This window comes from Rhinolophus hipposideros (genome assembly GCF_964194185.1).
Source record: "Rhinolophus hipposideros genome assembly, chromosome: 21".
Lineage (NCBI taxonomy): Eukaryota > Metazoa > Chordata > Mammalia > Chiroptera > Rhinolophidae > Rhinolophus > Rhinolophus hipposideros.
Genome location: NC_138067.1, coordinates 36,713,697 through 36,738,579, shown reverse-complemented (window position 1 = coordinate 36,738,579; position 24,883 = coordinate 36,713,697). Strand labels below are relative to the sequence as shown.

General features: G+C 37.6%; 1 protein-coding gene across 4 annotated transcripts; it reads left to right on the top strand.

Moving 5' to 3' along the window:
• The first annotated feature begins 4,259 nt into the window (after nucleotides 1-4,259).
• Nucleotides 4,260-24,601, top strand: ZFP30 (ZFP30 zinc finger protein). 4 transcript variants are annotated; one of them, XM_081032344.1, is made up of 6 exons: nucleotides 4,294-4,724; nucleotides 5,270-5,334; nucleotides 8,265-8,350; nucleotides 9,092-9,218; nucleotides 10,153-10,248; nucleotides 19,772-24,601. In XM_081032344.1, exons 3-6 carry the CDS (start codon nucleotides 8,342-8,344, stop codon nucleotides 21,136-21,138), a joined length of 1,599 nt encoding a protein of 532 aa, XP_080888470.1. In that variant the 5' UTR covers nucleotides 4,294-4,724; nucleotides 5,270-5,334; nucleotides 8,265-8,341; the 3' UTR covers nucleotides 21,139-24,601. The 4 variants fall into 4 exon arrangements, with proteins under 4 accessions (XP_080888469.1, XP_080888470.1, XP_080888471.1 ...); XM_081032343.1 differs by lacking the exon at nucleotides 5,270-5,334 and having other exon boundaries at nucleotides 4,260-4,724; XM_081032345.1 differs by lacking the exons at nucleotides 4,294-4,724; nucleotides 5,270-5,334 and having other exon boundaries at nucleotides 8,255-8,350.
• The last annotated feature ends 282 nt before the right edge of the window (nucleotides 24,602-24,883 follow it).

Genomic DNA, 24,883 nt, shown 5'->3' with positions numbered 1-24,883 from the left:
AAATACTATAAATATATTTTCTCTACCTTATGATTTTCTTAATAACATTTTCTGTAGCTCACTTTAATGTAAGAATACAGTATATAATACATATAATATGCAAAATATATGTATCAACTATGTTATCAGTAAGGCTTCTAGTCAGCAATAGACTAGTAGTAGTTAAGTTTTGGGGGAGTCAAAAGTTATATATGGATTTGCAACTGTGTGGGATCTGCACCTCCAACCCCCATCTTGTTCAAGGGTCAACTATAGTTGATTAATGGCAAGAGATGCAGTTTAAGGACCAGGTATATAAAAATATTAGTTTCTCTAATATTATAAAAAATGAAGTTTCTCTCCATTCCTTCCATTCTGTTTAACAACTGGATGTTACCTCTTTAATATACTGTCTTCAGATTCACATTTTCCCTATAAAGTAGAAGATACAAAACTGAATCTTCCTATTGATGATCAAAAAAATAATGAATGACAGTTAGCAAAAATTAACTTAATTCCAGGAAACAGGATTTCAATTCAAGAAAATAATGAAAGTTTCTGGACAACTGTACAGTCCAATTGTAGACACAGAATGGAGGATTGAGAGACTTTAATTGAATGTTTGAACAATTTTAAAAAATCATCTAGGTATGGACATTTAACATCTGTTGGAATATCTCTAAAAACTAGTAACAGGTACAAAGAAAACCAGTTAAATCTTTAATAAACAAAAACGTATCTAAGAAATGTACTTGGATTCAATTAAAATAATTTACATAATTAGTATATAAATGCCACAGGTTAACTTGAACTAATAATTGAGATATAACTATATTTGGAGATGGTCATGGAGATAAAAGATGAATTTTTTTTTTGGTTTAAACAAAGAATACACAGAACATTTTTATTACTAAAGACATATATATTTTTTAATTTTATTGGGGAATAGTGTGTTTCTCCAGGGCCCATCAGCTCCAAGTCATTGTCCTTCAATCTAGTTGTGGAGGGCACAGCTCACCATACCATGCGGAAATTAAACCGGCAACCTTGTTGAGATCTCGTGCTCTAACCAACTGAGCCATCCGGCCACCCCTCCAGAGGCTCAGTGGCAGCTTGTTGTCTTCAATCTAATTGTGGAGGGCGCAGCCCACTGGCCCATGTGGGAATCGAATTGGCAACCCTGTTGTCCAGAGCTCATGCTCTAACCAACTGAGCCATCCGGCTGCCCCCTAAAGATATTTTTAACTACTAAAATGAGACTGGTTGTTTAACTAAAAGTTATTTTAAAAAACTTTTATTATCTAAGAATGATTTAAGACATTATTGAACTCATCCAATATTTCATCTAGATGCGGAGCTAAATCCATAGAGGAATATTGCAAGTGTAGTTATGGAAGAAAATAAAGTGCCCCCCTCTGTTTTGTTTTATAAAGTTCTATTAATTTCCACTTTCTGATTACATATTCCTATAAATTTATCACTCATTAATAATGATAATCTTACCAACGCTTTTCCAATGTTTATTGTGACTGTAATTATTTTATTCACCTAACTCTCATAGCACCGCATTCCTGAGGGAACACTTAATAGCCAAGATGTGGGTCACCAAATTCCCAACCCACAAACACAGTACCTACAGAAAGTGTCGATGTAAGAAACATCCAAACCTATAGAAAATTTTTGAGTATTTTAGCCAAATTGATGACAATTGCCGGGAAACAAAATCTCAATGGATTGAGAAAAAGCTCCCAAGAACAGTAGGTTTGCAATTTATTTTATACATTAGAATAAAAGATGTAATAAAAGATGTAAGAACGAAATCCATTGGTGGTGGGTTAAGGGAGCGGGAGAAAGCAAAGCAGGGAAATCTCTGGGACTGGATAAAAAGTAAAATGAAGAGACACTTATTTTACACTGGTGGGTACAGGATAGTTAATAATTAACATTTACAGTACATAGAGATGGTATGTGGGGAACAAAGAGGGGTTCTGTGGTCTCAAGCTCTGGTACTGACGTTGTGCCCTGAGGTGTCTGGAAAAGATTATTCTATCATTTCAAAGGTATGTTATGTAGATGCTAAAAGACAATAGACAGGTTCTCTTAAGGTTACTATTGACCTTTGTCATATCCCGCTATGACTCGCTTTTAGTTACGAATTTTGAATTTTTATGTTCTGACCATCCTATGTGGTTACTTTTGAAACCAGAGGGCAACTGAGTCCACGGCTCAAGCTGCCTGCGCCGCTCAGCCAATAGACCAATATAGGAGTTGGGCTACAAGATAAAGCACTTATTGTCAGCACCAGTGATCTGAGAAGGCAACAGGTTAACACCTTCAAAAACTGACTTAACGTTCTCAGATTGGTTTAGCATATTTAAGGGAAAATCTGGGCATTTCTCCAGAGGCTAACAGTGACAGTTTTGGGGGTCTGCATGGAATCTTCCCTCTGGTAATGTGGTTCTCCAGTGGCCTCAGCAACTCAGGAGCAATGATGGGAGTAGCCTGGAGAGAATGCTAGACCACAGAGATTGTGATCAATAAGCCTAAGAGTATTAATCATACGTTTCAGGGTAATTTTCTAAAACAGGGAACTGGGACAGGGGATATTCCGAGCTCAAGCTGCAGGGGGATGATCTATTGCTAAGTTACAGGTAGGTCAAGGAAAGGTGAGGCCTGGGACGTTGTGAGGCCTCTACTGTGGGGATCCCAACCAGGCCCTGCTTCACTTTCGGACTCTGAAGGCCAGTCATGCAGGCCTCCTCTGAGCTTGTCAGGTTTAGTATGTGGCTTTTTCATCCACAAAAGCAAGAACCAGAACCGCCAACGTATCAAAACTGTTAAGACAGGGGCTTGTGATGGTGACACGAAATGTCCTATTTTGAGATTTGGATCTATGGTATAATGTGATTTAACAAGTGTAATTTAGCTTGGGACTTTTTGAAAGCTTTATTTTCTTTCTTTGCATCTTGATAATTCTGCTGCCTATACATTTACTATGCAGACCAGTTTCAATGTTTCTATTTACTTCTGCCCAGTGCTGGCACTGTGACTTGGGAAAGGTTTTGCATCTATATGGGATCCACTCCTGGCTCCAACTTAATCTACATACATCCTGGTTAGAAAATATAAAACTTGAGACCAAACAAAGACGCGATGCAGCAGAGTCTGCCCAGCCAACCCTTCTCTTACTTTAATAAATCTTCCTTATATATTTCTACCTGACTCGTGAATGCTTTCACAGCCCACAAGCGAGCAGACACAACAAAAACCATCCCAGAAATAACACGCAATGCGGCTATAGAAGAGGAAAAATTTTACCTCTACCCATCTTAGGTTCTCAGCTGGGGCTGCTTAACAAAAAGACAGGTTAAGAAGAGAAAAACAATTTATTAACGCTATGCACACACCATATGGGCGAAACCTTAACAAGAGTAACTCAAGGTGGTGCCTTCTAACTCGTTTATATAGCATCTTTGACAAAAACAACAAATAAAAACAAATTTATAGAGAAATGACAGGATAAAAAAGCAGTTTTAGGCTTCTAAGGATGGCAAACTGGGTGGAAACTAAGGGAGTAAAGTTTATTTGCAGATTCCTTTAGTGCCATCTATACTCGTATGCTGTCTAGAGCTGTCTCCAGTAAAGAATTTCTATTGTCTTTAGGCAGAAATGGGGAAGTAGTGAGAGCTTTTCCTGCCCATGATGCTTCTAAATTGCCTTCAGCTCAATATAATTTTTATGTTAAAGAGGCATATTTTGGGGTGACATACTCTGGCTTCCTTTAGGGCCCAGCCATCTTCACAGATACACACAATCTCAGGCACTTCACAAAGGAAGCCACAAACCGCTCAGACCCTAGTGAACCCCAACCGTCAGAGTCAGGGCATAAGCCTGATTAACCTTTTGTTGCACCACCCAGCACCCAAAGAACAGCACACACGCAGGAAACAGCTCCAAGCACCAAAACACAACCCCGTGCACAATCACATACTCAGGCACACAGGGCACCACGTCAGTCCCTCAGCACAGGCCACACGGAACATGCGAGCAGCACTGGGCATTACAGTCAGGTTCACCGTTACAAGCCTAAGATCTGGACAACGGGCTCCAACCTCTTCATAACAGTTCCCCTTCCCTCCCGTCCCTCAGCGGGTGAGACCCAAGGGAATCCTGGGACCCCTGAGGATTCCAGGGTTCACCCCCCTTTCCCGAGCCCCCGCGAGCGCCTGCGCACTCTGGGCAGAAAAGGCAACTCCCAGGAGCCCCAGTGCTTGGCTCTTGGGGGCGGGGGCGGGGCGGTTCTCGGCTTTTACGGGGCCTGCAGCCGAGAATCGAGTGAAAAAAACAGGAATATACACCTTTTCTTATTTTTGGACTACAGTTCCAACAGCGGAGCACATCCGGATTACCCCGGATAGCACCGATCATTCACAGGCTCACTTTTACAGGCCTGTGTGAAAGGAACTGGGCACCGCGGCTGTTCCGGAACCCCGTTTCTCCGCTGGGCCCGCCTGCATCCCTACCCGAGGAGGGGGGTGAGGGGGCGGCGGACACAGCTCCCGGGGTCCTGCGCGCTTGCGCACTCGGGACGAGACAGGCACTCGCCGGATCCCGCGCCGCAGACTTGAGGGCTGGGCGCTCTCGGGATCCCTGAGCGCCCTGGGTACAGTAAGGACGGCGGTGGTCCGGGCTTTTCTGAAGGAAACCAGCGTGGAACGGACCAGGATTTGCCGCCCGGAACGGAGGTGGGTCCCGGAGCCTCAGGCCACTGCGTTTTCTCTGGAATGAGGGATTGCTTCAGTCTCGAGACCGGGAGGGCGCGGGGTAAAGCTCGCGTGGCGGCAACTGGGTGCTGGGCAGGGTTTGTGGGTGCGGCCTGTTCTGCGATGCGAGACCCTGAGGCCCTGCGCACCTCGGTAAACGCGTCAGTTACCTAGGCCCGGCTGTAAGAAAAGGCACAAAAGGGGAGGTGGAGCTCCGTAATGAAGGTCCCTGGCAAAACTCTGGAACTAGCTTGGGGGCGGGCCTCTGGGGCCTAGGAGGACCCGCTGGACCGGGGGAGATGCGGTGGGCCGACACCACCCCTCCGCAAAGCGGAGCTGGGCAACTGCGGTGTCCGAACTACAGCTGCGAACTCGGACACGGGTGACTGCGGACCTTCTCCCGTCTCCCTCTCCTGTCGATTTGTGCATGCAGGCGGGAGGTAGTGAGGGTCGAGGGGCCATGGAAGGTGGTGGGTTTTGACCGAGTCAAAATCCTGGGGTGTAATGAACCTTGTTTGCCTCCCTAGTCCTGCCAGTCTCCAGAGAAGGCCTTTGAAGTGAAACGAATTGCTGCTGCGTCTCTAAAAGCCAGGTTCTGTGTGAATTTGTGCTGCTTCTTTGTTTCTGTGAAATGTATTTGATTTTCAGGACGGGACTCTGAAACGTCCTGCTTAAGGATATTCTACTCTTTGATTTGGGCCTTAGGATTTCCCTGCCTAGTCAATGGCAGGGACCTAATTCTTAGGTTTCTTTTTCTAGTGTCCACTTAATGCCTTTCTACAGGTAGTCAACTATGTGCTATATATTCATTTCCTCTGAGCACTCCTTTTCCTAAGGAGTTTGTTATGTCGATGTAAGTCCATACCTGTAGAATTTTCTAAGAGTTTGAGTCAAACTGACAACGACATGTGCTGGGGAGCGAGTTCTCAGATGCTCCAGACAATAGCAGTTTTGCAGCTTTTTTTATGAATTCGAAATTAAGGAGGGAATTTACAAGATTAAGAGGAGGTGGGAGAAAGCAAGGTGAGGATTGGGTTACAGAATAGTTAAAAAGATTGTATGCTCTCTTGAGAGTGGTTACAGTTTATTTTAAAGATGTGTTAATCTAGAGGCACAGAAAGGGACAGGGCTTGCTTATAGCAAAGATGAACCTTTTACTAAAAAGTTACATGACTGGGCATGACCATTCACCATGACCTGTCCAGTTAGGAATTTATGATAAGAACACCCTGTGAGGTTACCCCTTTTTCCCCCCACAGCTTATTTTCGACAAATAAAAAATTGTATATATTTAGGGTGTAAAACATGATGCTTTATGTATGTATATATTGTGGAATGGAATGATACCACACTCAGACTAAATAACATTTTCATCACCTCCCATTGTTACCATTTCTTTTTTTGATGTGAGAATACTTAAGGTCTACTCTCATCAAAGTATATAATACATTATTATCAGTAGCAAACATGTTGTACATTAAATCTTCAGGATTACTCATCTTAGAACTAAAAGTTTGTAGCATGAGTTTGTTTTGAATATGTCTTTGGTAGAGAGGTGTATACTAGCAGTGGTTAAGAATTTTGAACCTAGATTAAGAGAGTTTGAATCCTGACTGCCACTTAAATCTGAATGTGAGCAATCTTTCTGTGTTGCAGTTTCACCTGTAAAATCTGAATTATAATACAGTCATAGGCCATTAGGTGATTTTGTTGTGCAAACATCTCAGAGGGCTCTTACACAAACCTATATGGTGTAGCCTACTATACACTTCGGCTATATGATTCAGCCTATTGGCCTGTAAAGTAGGCAAAATAATTTTTCCTCTACCCTTCTGGGGCTGAGACATCCCTTTAATAAAAGACAGATTAACAAGGGAAATACAAAAGTTTAATAACATGTATATACTGTGTATATATGGGACACACCCAGGAAAACTGAATAACTTGCCAAAGTGGCTAAAGCCACACAACCTTGAATACCATCTTCAGCAAAAGACAAAAGATGTTAGGGGGAGTCAGTTCTTCCAGGTTGCCTGGAAAGCATAATAAGCATGTGTAAGGGTCTTCTGCAGATTTAAGTCTTTGTTTTCTGCCTTAGTTTTTAGAGATAACACCCATACAAATGGAGATTTCCCTTACAAATGTAAATGTCTTTTACAAAGGGTAACCTCTAGATTTTCAGAGCTTCTTCCATGTTTGCTGTTTCTTAAAATTAACCAGGCCTTAAATAATTCTTATGCCAGATAGACATATTTTGGGGTGACAAATTCCGTTCTTCTACAACTCTTAGGACACAAACCTGTACAGCATGTTACTGTACTGACTACTGTAGACAGTTATAACACAACGGTAGGTATTTGTGTAATGCTTTGCATATGACATAATAGTTACGTCCGATGTCACTTGGTGATAGGAATTTTTCAACTCCATTATAATCTATTGGACCACCACTGTATATGCAGTCCTTCATTGACTGAAATGTCATTATGTATGACTAGTATATATACCCCATGGTTGTTTTGAAGATTATCTGAATTAATATCTGTAAAGTTCTTAAAAGAGTATCTGGCACATTAGAAAAGTACTTAATCAATATTAGCTATTGCTATTAAATGATAATTCTTAGTTATTCCCTGTCACTTTCTGTAGTCTGAAGAGTAATGAAAATGTGAATTATGATGGATGCTTGCAAGCAGGAAAATGAATCAATTTCTCAAGGGGACCAGAATAGGAATTTTTAACATGAAGTGTCTTTGGATGCTGTTATGTGGGTTTTCAGGACAAAAATCTCTTAAGATTATATCCAGAATTGTTGTATATATTTGTCAGTGGGTAATCTGTGGGGGAAGAAGTCTCTCATTTCATGATATTGTCAAAATTGTATATGACCCAACAAGATTGATTCTCACTGGCTTAGAACCTAAGTTTGGAATAATCTTTTACAAAATTACTATCTAGCAATATGGAAATGGTCAAGTAAATCACACTCCATTCATGTGATGGAATGTTATGTGATAATAAAAATTATACTTATAAACAGTCATAAGAAAAAGGTATATAATGTAATATTGAGAACTATTTATTGTTGTGAATAAAAATCTTTAAGAAATTGTAAAGTTACATATGTATCTTGAGCATTAAGATAAGGATTTATATGATACTTTGTAAGGATTTAATTGTTTATTTATTGGAACCCACGAAGGATAAACCCAAATTATTGAGCAGGTGCTGTGAAATAAGCATTTGTTTTTGTCTGTTGTGCATGCTATCTCCTAATCACTTTGGAAATACCATGAATAGCATTGTGATCCTTCACAGAAGGATCTGAGGGTTTTGATGAGATATAATATTCAAGCTGGTAGGTATTGTTTTTTTCAGTCACACTGATTTCCCTGTTGTTACCACTTATGCAGGCCTATATAAACACAGTTTTCTTAATGATTATAAGGTATTCCTTCCTTCCGATGCATTAACTAAGGAGCTCTGAGGCAGTTCTGTTAAGGCTTCACATTCTTTCTTCAGCTCTGGCTTCTGTGGACTCTGCTTCTCCAGTGAATGACCCTTGAGGAAAACTGACCAGTTCTTGCAACTTTAAAATCATGGCTAATGTAAGTTGGTGTTTCTCTCTTTGAAATGCTTTTATTGTTTTCAGGTTATGTGAACATTCTCATTAGTTATCCTGAAACTTCCTAACAGAGCCCCATCTAGCAGCTTCTCCCCAGTCTCTCCCATTCTAGTGGGGGATGGAGCCCAGCAGCCCAGACCCCTCCTGAGTGCCCCTCTTTTCCATCCAATGTCCATGTGTAAAGTGACCAAATTCTTCAGCATCTCCTGTATGTTCAGCCTTTGTCTAGAGCAGAGATAAAGCAGAAATGAAGTCCCTAGAGGGAGATACTTGATCTGAGACTCTCAGGACCAGAGAGCACTTTAAAGCAGCGCTGTGCAAAAGAATTATAATGTGAACCACATAGGTAATTTAAAATTTTCTAGTAGTCACATAAAAGTACTGTAGAATTAGTGCCTCCTTTGTGCAGTAGGCAGCATGTCAGTCTCATAAACATGAACATATATAAAGTTAGGTATCCCACAGTACCTAACTGTGGGGGGAGTTTTATCTATAGCAGTGGTGGGCAAACAGACTATAACTTGTGAGCCAGTTTCATCCCATGGCCTGTTTTTGTATAGCCTATGACCTAATTACATTTTGAAAGAATTGTTTAAAAAGAGAAGGGAAAATGGAAGAAAATGTAACAGAGACCATATGTGGCATGTAAAGCCTAAAGTAAATATTTCTGGCCCTTTACAGAAATAAATAATTTTACAAATAACACCTGGGTTTGTCCTTTCAGGATTTGGTGATATTCAGAGATGTGGCTGTAGACTTTTCTCAGGAAGAGTGGGAATGCCTGAACTCATATCAGAGGAATTTGTACAGAGATGTGATATTAGAGAACTATAGCAACTTGGTGTCAGTGGGTAAGCTTATCTGTGTTAAATCATTTAGAAATCCACAGGACTGAATTTCAGGGCTGTCTTTCTAAAGATTAGCCGAATATCTGCTTTGTAGTTTGGGAATAGGCACCTTCAGCTATTAAGCTGTAAAATAGCACCTTCAACTTCCCCCATAATTTAGTGATCATTACATCTTCCTTTGCCTTTTCTGTAATTGCTTCTCTTTAATAACAGCTGGATGTAAATTCTTAGACACTCAAAGCAAAACCATTGTCAAAGAAATCTGGTTTCATACTGCCATAGAAGGTCTATTTACCTGCTAACTCACCTGTGCTGTGAGGAGGAAGACAGAGGTGTCTGGCTCTACATACCTATTGAAAAAGCTTATGCAATGAATGTGATGGATTGAATCAGCTGTTAAAACTCAGGTGAACACATTGAATTTACTACAACAGACATACTATCTTTTAATTAATTTATGATTTAATTGATTTATTAAACTTTGCATTGAACATTGGGTAAATATCCTGGCAAGAAACTAATTATTTTCCTCTTAGCCAAATATTAAAAAAAATAGCAAAAGGAGTATCTAATAAACATATATAGTGCCTACAAAGTACTAGGGACTCATCCAAGCACTTTGTTTATTAAATCAAACTTTACAATAATACTATGGGTAGATATTATTTTATTAGTCCCTTTTTACAACTGACAAAACTGAGGCCTTAGTGATCTAGGTGACAGGCAGGATTTGCAAACAGTGCTCTCAGTCATTAACTTCCTCTCAAGAGACAGCCTGTGTGAGTTTAAATTAAAATAAGATGATGTTCCTACCTCTCTTCTTGGTAGTCCTTGTGATCCGGAAGTAACTCTAATATGAATGTTTTTCAGTCCTATTACTCTTTGTTCTGAGGCTTGATCAAGTAAATACTTTCTTTATTGTGCTCCCCCCATGTAGGATGTTCCATTTCTAAGCCACATGTGATTACCCTAATAGAGCAAGGGAAAGAACCCTGGATGGTTGTGAGGGATGAGAAGAAGAGATGGAGTCTAGGTGAGTAAGTGCTAATCAGGCCAAGGTAAGCCATTGTGACATGGCACAGTCCTGCTGGTTGGGAAGGAAACACCCCTTAGATGTCGATTATGAAGAAAAGACCTGAAATGCGGGAAGAAAATTTAGATCTTAGCATGAGCTTCCACAGAAATTTCACCTACGCTTCCATTTACCACTTGTTTCTTCACTCATATTTCCCTCCCATTTCTTCATTGCCCTCTTTTCTTGGTGTTTACATTGTAGTATGAAAGTCATGTAATAAACAAATGGATTACCAAATAGCACAAAGTAATTAAGTATTATGAACAAAAGTGAATAGGGTAAAAATAGGGAGAATTATGATGGGAGAATGGGGTAATTTTAGATAGGGTAGCCAGGGAAGAGGAACCAATTGGAAGAGACTAAGCAGTCAAAGGTGGAACCGTTTGAGCATCTATCTACGTAACTGCAATGTTTTACAACACATAAAATATACTTAATTCCATAAATTCTCAATGATACCAACAGCAAATTGTTCACCCCTGGGAACTATTAGAGAATGAACTTATTTGGAAAACATACATTTAAAAGAAAAGAAGCATTTATCCTGTCTTCCTTACTATAAGAACAATTTTCATAGTAAGGAATGTTTCTCTTAATAAAAGTATTCAGTGAATAAATGAAGAATGTAGAATTAGAATATTAGCATTTTGGAACCTATAATGAACTATTGGATCTAGGCATTGAATATCAGTGCTGATAGCATCATAAAAGCAGAGACAATCAAACATATTACTTCTAATGTAAGGACACAGTATCACCTAGGAAGTAACTTTGCTAACAAAATTGGTACTAAGTCTGATCAAGCTTCTAAAGCCAATTACCAATTTATGGGAAGATGATAGAGGAACATGTTCTACTATACTTTGGGAATATAGTCAGCAACATTCAGAATATGGGAAAAGCTACACTGCCAAAAACAGTTTCTTCAACAAATAAATTGCAAGGGAAATCAAAAGGTAGCAGGAAAACTTCTAGATTAAAAGAGATGTACAAGATATGCCAACCAGTTGTGCTCTATGGACTTTGGATCAATTATGATTTTTAAATTGTTTAAAAGTTTACATATGAGATAGTTGGAAGTATGATTTTCATTGATACTAAGAACTATTTTTTTTCAAATTTGCTTCAAATAATGTGAGCAGAATAGGCCAGGATTGGGATTGGGTTGATGATTGTTGAGGTTGGGTCATAGGTACAATGACGTTTATTATACTTTTCTGTTTGTTTTTTTCAGACAGAAATGTTTGAAACGCTCTTATAATAACGTTTTGTTTTATTTTAAAGTTATTGGAAGATAAAAACTAAATGAGAGGTACGGCAGTGGTGAAAATAAATGCAAACAATTCTTTGGGATAATTTTGTGTTAAAAGCAGACATAGGATATAGGAAATGTATTTTAAGATATGAGGAATTAGATCATGTTTATAGGCTGAAGGGAATGATTTCAAAGAGAGGAAAACTGATGGAGTAGAGAGAGAGGATAATTTTGTAAGCAATGACCTTCAATAGATGGGAAAGAGTAGGAGCCTATTTATGAAGGAAAATTATGTGTATGGTAAGAATACGAACATAGGTTGGTTGGATAATCTGGTGAAGAGGAGAATTGTATTTTTCTTAAAATTGCTTCTGATTCCTTGGTGAAATAAAGCAGCAAGATCACCAGCAGAATGTGAGGCTTATTCAGTATTTTATTGGAGTTTAGTGTGGTCTATATAGTATTTGGTCAGTTTTGATCCTCAGAAGTACAATTCTATGGTCATAGGTTTTAACGTTTACACGTCTCTGGATAATTAACCCTAGTGTTAATATGATTAAAACCGCTCCTGTCATAAATATTTCGTGAACCATATAATCTTGTATCAGAAAAGAAAAAGTGATTAAAGACATTATACCTCAGGAAACTAATTTTATGACCAGGTAATTTGCTTCTCATTCTCTTTTTAATTAAAGCTGATACCCTGAAAATGGAAATAACATTTCTCCTTTTATATTGATCTAAGATAGGCTAATATTTTGGTTTCACGTTAGTGGTGTTCACTAGAGTAAAGCCCTTGATTCAATTGAATCCAAGTAAGTATTTGGTTTATTGATTTTTAAGTAGTTAAATATTTTACATATATCTTAAAAGTTGTAACATTAAAATTTTCTACCATAGGTTAATCTTTTGATGTTTAGCCCAGCCTTTTGTTTCAGTGTAGGTCCAGCCAATGCTTTCTTGATTAAATCACACGTTTAATGCATAAGCTATTATTTCCTCTTCCAATGTATTTAAAATAGAACGTGAACCGAGAGATACTCGTGAAGTAGCCTAAGTGCAGAGTTCTTGAGTTTTTATGTTTTCCATTAATCTTTACTATTTTCTCAGCCATGCCTACTTTGATAACAATGTCACGTGCATCTGTAGCCAGTACTTTAAAAACAATCAACTTAGTTTTCGTAGAAAAATCATTGTGTTTTAATTGCTTGCAGTGATAAATATTGGCATAAACAAATTTGGGAACAAATATGACTGACTTTTTATTACAGTTCAGCTGTTTATTTTATAGAATAATCTCCTAGATGAGAATTGTCAACATGGCAAGCAAGGTCTTGATCTGGCATGTCACTTAAGTTGAGGGGGCTATATATGAGAATCTCAGTTCACTATATCCACGCTGGGAATTTTTTGTTTTTAATGAAAACCTTCACATATTATAGGATTTATTTTGATAGGAAAATTGTGTTCTTATGTCATTTCATGCAATCAGTTACAAGAGCTACTAAAACATAAGATAACATTATGATAGAGAATATGTTATTTTTCAAAATCATGAATAACATTCCTAAATAACAAGGGGAAATGGAGGAGAAGTTTTATGTGAACTACCTCTATAAATTTTGATAAAAATTATTCTATTTCAGTTTTTCTGTATTGCCTCAAAAGCACAATCATTTATAAAAATGTTTCTTTTTTTAAAAAAAGATTTTTATTAAAATACAGCTAACATACAGTATTATATTAGTTTCAGGTGTACATCATAGTTATTCAGTACCCACCTGGCACTATATATAGTTATTACCATATTATTGATTATATTCCCTATGTTAAAGAAGTGATCACCACGATAAGTCCAGCAACCATCTGATACCGTACCACGCCATCACAATATTACTGACTATATTCCCTGTGCTGTGTATTATATCCCCAAGACTTATTTGTTTTATACCTGGAATTTGAGCTTCTTATTCCTTTAATCTTCCCCCCTTTTTAATTTTTCAGCTAAAGTTGACATGTAATATTATTTTATATTAATTTCATGTGTATAGCATAGTTACACATTTATATAATTTACGACGTGATCCCCCTAACTAATACCCACCTGGCACTATAATAGCTATTACCATATTACTGATTATATTCCCTATGCTTTACTTTACCATCCCCATGACTATTTTGTAACTACCAATTTGTATTTCTTAATCCCTTTACTTTTTTTCACTTGTCCTCAACACCCTCACCCATCTATCACCCCAATAGATCTATTACCCATCTGACACCGTACATAGTTATTACAATATTATTGACTATATTCCTTTTGCTATACCCTACATCCCCATGATTACTGTGTAACAACCAATTGTACCTCTTAATCCCTTCCCCTTTTCACCCACTCCCAGCCCCTCCCCCCCAATCTGGCAACCATCAAGATATTCTCTGTAGCTATGAATTACTGTTTCATTTGATTATGTGTTCTTTAGATTCCACTTATAAGTGAAATCATATGACATTTGTCTTTCACTATCTGACTTAATGCCACTCAGCATAATACCTTCTAGGTCCATCCATTTTGTCACAGATGGCAATATTTCTTTCTTTTTCACAGCTGAGTAATGATTCCACTGTATATAGGTACCACCTCTTTATCCATTCATCCATTCAGGGACACCCAGGCTGCCTCCAGATCTTAGCCTTTGTAAAAATGTTGCAGTGAACATAGAGATGGACACATCCCCTGAAAGTAGCGTTTGGGGTTTCTTTGGATAAATACTCAGAAGTGAGATTACTGGGTCCTTCCTTGTCTCTTGTTATAGCCTTTGTTTTAAAGTCTATTTTGCCTGGTATAAGTATTGCTACCCCAGCTTTTTTTGTTTTTTCATTTCCATTTTCATGAAATACCTTTTTCCCTACTATTACTGTCAGTCTGTGTGTTTCTTTCGATCTGAAGTGAGTCTCTTATAGGCATCATATGTAAGGGTTTTGTTCTCTTATCCATTCACCTACCCTATCTTTTGATTGGAGCATTTAATCCATTTACATTGAAAGTAATTGTTGATAGATATGTAGTTATCATTTTATTATTTGTATTTTTGATTTTTAAAAATTCTGTCTTAAAGAAGTCCCTCTAAGATTCCTTATAATACTGGTTTGGCGGTGATGAACTCTCAGCTTTTTCTTGTCTGGCAAGCTCTTTATCTGTCTTTCGATTTTAAATGATAGCCTTGCTGGGTAAAGTACTCTTGGTTTTAGGTGTTTGATTTTCATCACTTTGTGTATTTTGTGTCAATCCCCTTTGGCCTGCAAAGTTTGTTGAGAAATTAGTTGGCAATCTTATGGGAGTTCCCTTATAAGTTAGTAGGTGCCTTTCTCTTGTTGCTTTTAGGATTTTCTCTTTATCTTTAAACTTTGCCATTTTATTTTATTTTATTTTATTTTATTTTATTTTATTTTATTTTATTTTATTTTATTTTATTTTATTTTATTTTATTTTATTTTATTTTATTTTATTTTATTTTTTTGTTGAGAGCCCACTGGCCCATGTGGGAATCGAACCGGCAGCCTTCGGAGTTAGGAGCATGGAGCTCTAACCGCCTGAGCCACCGGGCCGGCCCCACCGTTTTAATTTTAATATGTATTGGCGTGGGCCTGTTTGGGTTCATTCTGTTTGGGACTCTCTGCTCTTCCTGGGCTTTTATGTCTATTTCCTTTACGAGGTTTGGAAAGTTTTCAGTCATTTCTTCAAAAAGGTTCTCAATTCCTTGTTTTTTCTCTTCTTCTGGTACCCCTATGATGCTGATATTGTTATGCTTGATGTTGACCCAGAGGTCTGTTAAACTATTCTCATATTTTTGGACTATTTTTCCTTTTGCTGTTCCAATTGGGTGTTTTTTTGCTACTTTGTTTTCCAAATCGCTGACTCGATCCTCTGCTACATTTAGTCTGATGGTGATTCCTTTTAGTGCATTTATCATTTCAGTTATTCTTCACTACGGACTGGTTCTTCTTTACGGTTTCTATGTCCACTTTTATGCTTGCTGTCTCTTTGTTGAAGTTCTCACTAAGTTCCTTGAACATACTTATAACCAGTGTTTTGAACTGCATCTCTGGTAGGTTGTTTGCCTCCATTTTGTTTAGTTCTTTTCCTGGAGTTTTTTCCTATTCTTTCATTTGGGATATGTTTCTTTGTTTCCTCATTTTGGCTGCCTCTCTGTGTTTGTTTCTATGTATTAGGTAGATCTGCGTCTCCCAGTCTTGCCAGGTGGCCTTAGGTAATAGGACCTGTGGGACCTAGTGGCACAGTCTCCCTGGTCACCTGTGCTGGGTGCTCCAAGAGTGTCCCTTGTGTGGGTTGTTGTGTGCCTTCCTGTTAGTTGAGCCTTGATTGCTATTGGCACAACAGTAGGTGGGATTGACCCTCGGAGTGATTGGTTGTAAGGACTGGTGATGACTACAGTAAAAAGCTCTTGTGCTGGGGCTGACCCTACAAGAGAAGGATTTGCTTTAGCAGGGCTGATTGGCTGTGGGGTTTGGCCACATCCACAGATTACTGGCTGCTGTGTGGAGGGCTTAGCTCATGGAGCGGAATTTGCCCTAGCGGGCTCTGGTGCCTGTTGAGACTGCCATTTGGGTAGGCTGCTTGTGGGGCTAATTGGGTGGTACTCTGCTGTGGTCTGAAGCCAGCCTCCAAGTATGTTGGTTCTGGGGCCTCTTGGGAAGGGCCCAGTTTCAGGCCCATGTCAGCCACTGACTGTGACTACCTGGTAGGCACTACAAAGTGATCCATGGTTATTCACTGCCTGTGCTGGACCTGGAGGCACATGGGAGAGGTTACACTGTGAACCAAGGATAGCTGGCACTAGTACCAGGGCTGGGGTAGCTTCACAAAAAGCCAGGACACCTCTAGACCTGCTGCCAGCTGCTGGCTCCTGGAAGGTTCAGCCACTGATAAATCCTCCTGTGGTAAGAAATTGGGTGTGGTAGGGTCCCAGTGAGTCATCAGGGTGACGCGAGCAGAGCTCACCAGACCAATTCAGATTCAGATTTGGCGATGGTTGTGGAGGGAGGGCTCAACACAGGAAAGATTGTGCCCACCTCCTGGCTGCATGGGAGAAGGACCCCACAAAGGGAAAATGGTAACTATCCCTATAGTCCTCACCACCCAGTAGGTACACAGCTCAGTTTTTCCCTGTATGTCTCCAGTGTCCCCCCAAGTCACTGTTCCTGTGTTGGAGCCCAGGGTGAGTACATGCGAACAAGTCTGTGCATGGACCCTTTAAGAGGATGTCTGGGTTTCCTGCAGCCTTCTGTCCTACCTGGATATTCGGAATCCCCACTGTTTTTAACAGCCAGATGTTGTGGGGGCTCTTCTTCCAGGCTGGGGAACCTGGTGTGGGGCTGGGGTCCGTCACTCCTTTGTGGGAACCTCTGTGACTGAGATAGCCCTCCCGATTTTCAACCATCACACGGAGGTTTAGGACCAGCCCTTTTCTTGTCTCTGCCCCTCCCACCACTCTCAACATGGTTTCTTCTTTATATCCTTAGTTATAAAGCTTCTGTTCAGCTAGACTTAGATGGTTTTCCAGGTTGATTGTTCTATAATTTAGTTGTAATTTTAGTGTGTTCTCAGGATGAGACAAGCACAGCGTATATCTACTCCATCATCTTGGATCTCCACTTATAGGATAAGTTTTATAACTTGTTTGTTTATTATGAGTGATTATGGACATTTTGTTCTAAGTTTATTTATATCTATATTTATTTTGTACATTGTTCACTTCCTTTATTCCATTAATTTTTTTCATTGTTTAATTTTTTTGCCAATTTGTATGGACTTTTGTACTGTGACCACTTTCTCATTTTTCTTACAAATATTTTCACTTTTTATTTTGATTTTTACAGACTTTTCTTTTAGATTATTTGCATTTATTTATTTACTTATTTTATTTACTTTTTATTTATTTATTTATTTTTTTTAAGAAGGGCACAGGTCACAGTTGCCCATGTGGGGATCGAACTGGCAACCTTGATGTTATTAGCACCACGCTCTAACCAACTGACCTAACCGGCCACCACCCTGGCTTTAAATTTTTAATTTGCAAATAAAGCCTTTAAGAATATTTTTTATGCCTTTATAGCTGCCTCCTCCTTTACTACTGTTATGACTATTTAGCTAATTTCGGGTCACTTTACATATCATTTGTATCATATTTGTCTTAATGAGGCCTTGAATTGACTTTTTCCCAAAAATTTTTACAAAATTGCTATAGCTTTGTATTGCTTACTTGGGTGGGGAGATACAAACAGATAGACAGATGGGGGCACAGAGAAAAGGAGAGAGGGAGGGAGGAAGACAGGCATAGGTTTCCTATGCCATTCATTTACCTGTCTCTGTTCACATTTCATCCACATTGTTTAAATCATTGTTGCCTTTAAATGTCTTTTTAATATATCCTTTTAAAGTAAACTTATTGAAGTGTAAATACAAAAATACAGAAATTGTAAGTATGCAGCTCACTGAATTTTCCCAAAGTAATCACACTCATATAATTAGATTCAGATTCAGAAACAGAGCTTTGCTAGTATGTCAGAAGCTCCCTCCCTCCTCCTAGTCATTCTTTCCCACAAAAGTTAACCACTGTACTGACTTTTAACAACTCCATAGATTAGTCTTACGGTTTTCTGGCTTTATGAAAAATGGAGTCATACAATATATATGTCTGGCTTTGTTTACTCACCATTATGTTTTTAATTTGATTCATGTTGTGTGTGCTTATAGATTATTAATTCTCATTGCTGGACAGTTATGTGTTGTATCAATGTCATAATTTACTTAGCCATTCTTCTGTTGATGAATGCTCAGATTCTTTTCAGTTTGAGCGTATTAAAAATATGCCTGTATTATGAGTTGAAAGTACCTTTTTCCTTTTGAAAAGTATTGAACTTTTATTGTAAAATTTTTGAGAAAACATAAATTTGAGGAAAACCTCTCTTTGCTCACAATTTTATTAGCATGTTACTATGGTATAAGGCTGTTGCTTTGCCTGACAGATCACTGAAATAACTCTCTAGGAAGTACCCAAATGGCATTGGCTATGAGGACTTTAAAGAAAAATATGAAAGAAAAGAACAGGTGGAATATGTGTTACATAAATATGTATAGTTATATAAACTCAAATGAAGATAAGTAAGTAGAACTTCTCATTACCTTGGTTGTGAAAGTGGGAGAAAGTTCACTCGTGACTATGTAAAGTAGAGAATGAGCAGTAGTGGAGATATTTGTAAGTGAAAGAACAGATACAATTGGAAAGATAATCACATGTAAAGAAATCACCATTTTCCATTTATATATTTGATTGAGATAGTTCAGATGTACTTTTGTTTCCCATCTTTATAGGAAGTGATAAAAAAAACTAATTAGTGTAAGAAGGTGTAAGATTGAAGGGAAGGCAACATATTCAATAACTGTTACCTGATTATGAGAATTTAATAAACAATTACTATATCTTATGGGTTTGTTATTCAGTTATAATTGAAAGATTGTCTTTGCCCTTGGGGAGGTTTATGGTAAGAAAATAAAAGAATGAAAACTGGAAAAATTAATGAATATGTAACATGAATATTTGAAATTGGAAAAAGTGTTAAGCAAGGAACAAGTTATTTGGATATAAAAGAAAGGATATGAATTAGATGAGGTCAGCAGGGATGATTTTTCTGATTTTTAACATGATAACAAAAGGATGGAAGAAACCCAACCATATGGATAACCCAAATCAGCATTCCTGGGAGATCTAATAGCCAGTGAAAAGCTCTAAGAAATGGAAAGATCGTGACATTCTAGAAGCTAAAAGGAGGCGGTTTGATAAGGACATAGGGAGCAAAGTAGACAGTCAATGGTTTGAAATGATATGGTAAATAAAGTCCATGTTATTCATAGTAAGATGTTTCTGCTTCATTTTAATTGAAAAAAATCATTAAAAAGTTCAAGTAGAAATTCTCAAACTTTGATCTGCATCCAAATAATTTGGTGTTAACGTTTTCTTTATTCCCCTTAGCTTTCTTTAAAATATGTGATTATTTTAGAGTTTTTTAGCCCGTTACCTTTACCTGGACTTCATTTTCTGTTTTTTGTTTGTTTGTTTTTTCTGTCATAAAGTTTTTATTTGCTTATTTGTTTACTTTTTCTAGAATAAGAAAATAGCATGCATTTATCTTGTTTTCTTTCAGATTTGGAATCCAGATATGACATTAAAAAGTTATCTCAAAAGGATATTTATGAAATGAATTTATCTCAGTGGGAGATAATGGAAAACATTAGAAGTTATAGCCTGGAAGACTCCTTTTTCAGAAAAGACTGTGAATATAAAAAGTTTGAGGGACAAAAGGGTCCTCAAAAGGGATATTTCAGGCAAGTGAAAAAAGCCACCTCTGAAAAAAGGCCCACTTACAGAAAACTCAAATCTCTTACTTTATATCAGAGAATTCATAATAGAGAGAAACCCTATGAATGTGGGGAATGTGGAAAGGCTTTTAGAGTACGCCAACAACTTACTTTCCATCAGAGAATTCATACTGGTGAGAAACCCTATGAATGTAAAGAATGTGGAAAAGCCTTTAGACAGTGTGCCCATCTTAGTCGACATCAGAGAATTCATATTTCGGACAAACTCCTTGAATGTAAAAAATGTGGAAAGATCTTTACATGTAGTGCAGATCTTCGAGTACATCAGAGAATTCATATTGGTGAGAAGCCTTATGAATGTAAGGAATGTGGGAAGTCCTTTAGAGTGCGCGGACAACTTAATCTCCATCAAAGGATTCATACTGGTGAGAAACCCTATGAATGTAAGGAATGTGGGAAGACCTTTAGACAGTATGCACACCTTACTCGACATCAAAGACTTAATATTGCTGAGAAGTGCTATGAGTGTAAAGAATGTGGACAGGCTTTTCTGTGTAGTACAGGCCTTAGAATACATCACAAACTTCATACTGGTGAAAAACCCTATGAATGTAAGGAATGTGGGAAGGCCTTCAGAGTACGGCAACAACTAACACTCCATCAGAGAATTCATACTGGAGAGAAACCCTATGATTGTAAAGACTGTGGGAAGACCTTTAGTCGTGGCTATCATCTAACTCTCCATCAAAGAATTCATACCGGTGAGAAACCTTATGAATGTAAAGAATGTCAGAAGTTTTTTCGTCGTTACTCAGAACTTATTTCACATCAGGGTATTCACATTGGAGAGAAACCCTATGACTGTAAGGAATGTGGGAAAGCATTTAGACTGTTCTCACAACTTACTCAACACCAGAGTATTCATTTTGGTGAGAAACCTTATAAATGTAAGGAATGTGAGAAGACTTTTAGGCTGCTCTCACAACTTACTCAACATCAGAGTATTCATACTGGTGAGAAACCCTATGACTGTAAGGAATGTGGAAAGGCCTTTAGACTTCATTCATCACTAATTCAACATCAGAGAATTCATTCTGGTGAGAAACCATACAATTGTAAGGAATGTAAGAAGGCCTTTCGCCAACACTCACACCTTACTTACCATCAGCGAATTCATAATATAACTAAATAATTATAAGAAAGCCTTCCATTGTGAATTTTGTGTTAAGGAGCATTGGAAAATAAATTCTAGAGAAAAAGTTTTTGAATGTAGGGATCCCTTTTACTTCATGCTGACAACTACAGAGATTTTATTTAAAAGAAAGAATGTGTTCATGAATATGTAGAAGTCTTTCATCACCATTGAAACCATGTTAAACTTTATAAAATTCATTCTAGAAAGAAATTCTCTTAAAAGAGTGAATGTGGAAAAGCTTTTGATCTTACCTATTTTCACCTCTGTTCATTGTAAACCTATGTATACAATGTATACCATTGTATACCTATGGAGCTATACTGGCTCCTTCTGAAAATTGGTAAGTCAAAGGAAAGAAAAGTCATTTAGCCTGCATTTTCTGTATGAACTGTATTGCAACAACTAGAAGTTGATGAGGTAAAGTTCTTTAGTGGAGAATTTTGCAACACATAATGAAATTATGGAACTAGGCAAGATTCTCAGAGTTTAAGAACAGTAGGTGAAAGGTTGATATGCACGTCATGATGAATTTCATAGTGAACAGATCAGGTTGACATATGAACCCACTGGTCAGTTTTAACCTCATCAAAAATAGGACAAAACATTTTGTTCCTCCTAATGAGGTAAAATATGACACATCTTGCCAAAAAATATTGAACCTGAATCTAGTTAAGCATCAAGATCTAACTACCAGTTTAGAGAAAATTCAGGGAATAGAAGAACAAGTTGCATGATGCAAAAAGAAGCAATTAAATCTAAAATACGGATAATTCTACAAGAGGAATGGCCCGGCTTCTCAACCAATAAAATAGCACTGAAAAAAGGGGAAGTGGAACTCTTGTATATTGAAGTCTTAAGAAATGTGTGAATCAAATGATATGAATGAGTGGTTCTTATTTAGATCACAAGGTGAGAAAAAAACATTTTTATGACAATTGGGAAAAGGGGAATGTTGACAGTATTAGATAATGTTAAGAAATGTTTTTGTTAAGTGATAATAGCATTGTGGTTATGTAAAAATCTCTTAGAGATAAGTTATGACATTGATACACATAAGATGATAATGTCTGGAATTTCCTTTAAAATGCTCATGGAAAAGAAAAAAGGATAACAAGTTTGTCAAAATGGTGTTTAGATGAGTTTTGGATACATGGTTTTTGTTTGTTTATTTGGCTTTTGCTATTTTCTCTACTTTTTTTTTTATTGGGGAATGTTGGGGAACAGGGTGTTTCTCCAGGGCGCAGCTCAGCTCCAAGTCCAGTCACTGTTTTCAATCTTAGTTGCAGGGGGTGCAGCCCACCACCATCCCATGCGGGAGTTGAACTGGCAACCTTTTTGTTAAGAGCTTGTGCTCTAACCAGCTGAGCCATCTAGCCACCCCTCTACTTTTATGTCTTTAAAGTTTTCCATGATGTTCTTTTAAAGATAAAATTATGAAATTATAACCAGTTTGAAATGAATGGTTTTTTAAAAAATGCCTACATACCAAAACATGTTGCCAAACCCCTAAACACAGGGATATTAAATATGCTATAATGTATTTGGGAAATTAAGAATGCGGGTCCAGATTTTATCTGGTTCACCTATTGCTATATCTGTTACAGTGCCTGTCCCATAGTACTTCATATATTTAAAGAACAAGTAAAAAAAGCAATTACCACTAAATTTGGAGATTAATGGAATAGACCTGCATTGTCTGATAAGGTGGTTGCTAGCAACATGTTGAGCACTGGAACCTGAGCTATTGAAAACTGAAGTGTGGCTAGTTCAAATTAAAACAATGTTAAGTGTAAAATATACAAGGTTTTGAAGACTCAGTTCTATAAAGAAGAATGTATTGTATCAATTTCTCAAAGCATTTCTCTGCTGTGATTGAGAAGCAGTGGATTGCATCATTACATAATCCAGAACCCAGTTTAAGTGTGTTTCTGCTTCCACGTACATACACGTTTGCATACCACGGTCTTGGTTCCACCCTGAGTCATGAGGTGTTTTTGTTCTTCATAAAAGGTGGCTTGTGTTTACAGCAAGTAGTTTTCACAGACTGATTTTAGCGTTTAGACATTTTGGGATCCAAAGGCCCTTTTTCATTTTGTACGGTTTCTAGTTCAAATTTGCTTCAAATCTATCTTGTTCAAAGTGCTTCAAATAATACAATTCTCTTAAAAACTGTATTTTCTACAAATTTTATTAGGGTTCACTCAATTAGACACAAGTTCAACAGGCTCTTCTCTGTATTGGGTTCCCTATGAGGCTGCTATCTGAAAATAACTTTAAAAATTCTTAGAAGTCCTGCTGTTTCACACAGGAAGGATTAAAGTTGGCTCCATGTTTACCCTGAAACTGCATTTTCATGACAGAACCATACATTTGATTTTTCCCCCTTTTCTCAGACCCTTTATAACTTTGAGGACCTTTTGCTACCTGGAAACACTGTCATGGAACCCTCTATATTTCCTTGAAGTTCTAGAAATATGTACTAGTCGATATAATGAATATACAATGTGATTTTTTTTTTTTACTCTGTTAATATGGTGGATTACCTTCATGGATTTTCAAATAGTGATCAAGCCTTACATCACTGGCATAAAACTCCATTTGTTTGTAGTGTATACAGTTGACTCTTGAGCAACATGGGGGTTAAGTGTGCTGACCCCATATTAGTTGGAAATCTGTATATAACTTTTGACCCTTGTCCCCAAATTTTACTAATAGCTAAATGTTGACTGGAAGCCTTACCGATAGCATAAAAAGTTGATTAACAGATTATGTATATTATATGTATTCTGTATTACAATAAATAAGGTAGAAAAAAGTGTGATTAAGAAATCATAAAATACATTTACAGTACTGGACTATATTTAGTGATATCATACGTTTACATGGTTAGTTTGCAAGATGAGTTATCTGTCAGTACCTACATATTGTCTTATAGGATACAAAACACCATAGATGTTACACGTTATTAACATTAGACATCAAAAATGAAAAGATGTGAAAAAATTCATTTATTTACAGGTTTAACAATTCATGCATTGATAAAAAAGAAGCAGCAATGTGATTGCATCATGGAAGCCTAGCCTATACACGAGTGAATCCAAAAATTTTTATGGCATACATCTTTACAGTCATTTATAATATTGGAAATGTTACATTATTTTAAAAACTACTTACCTGTGGTGATAGGCTGATACAGTTTCTCCAATTTTGAGAGGTATACTGTATGGTAATGTAATTATTTGTAAGAAAAGTTATAAAACAGAAAGCTATCAATTTTATATTAAATATCACTCACCTTGTGCCTATGTAAAGATAGGCTATTGCAATTCACTTCAAGTCTTGCACAGCACATTCTACACGATGCATACTTAGGCAACAATACCACAAAGATGTCTCATACAGTTAGTAGATTTTTCACACAAAGACACACAAGAAATTATTTACTATTAAATGGATTGTAAAGGTCTTCATCCTTGTCTTCATGTTCATTGGGCTGAGGAGGTGTTGATCTCGCTGTCTCAGGTGACAGAAGTGGAAGGAGAGGCAGGCTCGGTGTAACCTAAGGAAATTATTCGTAATTTCTGACTTTGTTTTACATTTCTCTGAAAATGTTTCTATATGAAACCAATCCTTCCACCATTTGCTTTAGTTTCAGTGCCCATATCATAGAAGGGTCCATGTCATAAAAAAAGTCAAAAGCAGTCTTGAATAATCAGAACTCTTCTGCCAAATTGTCTAATGT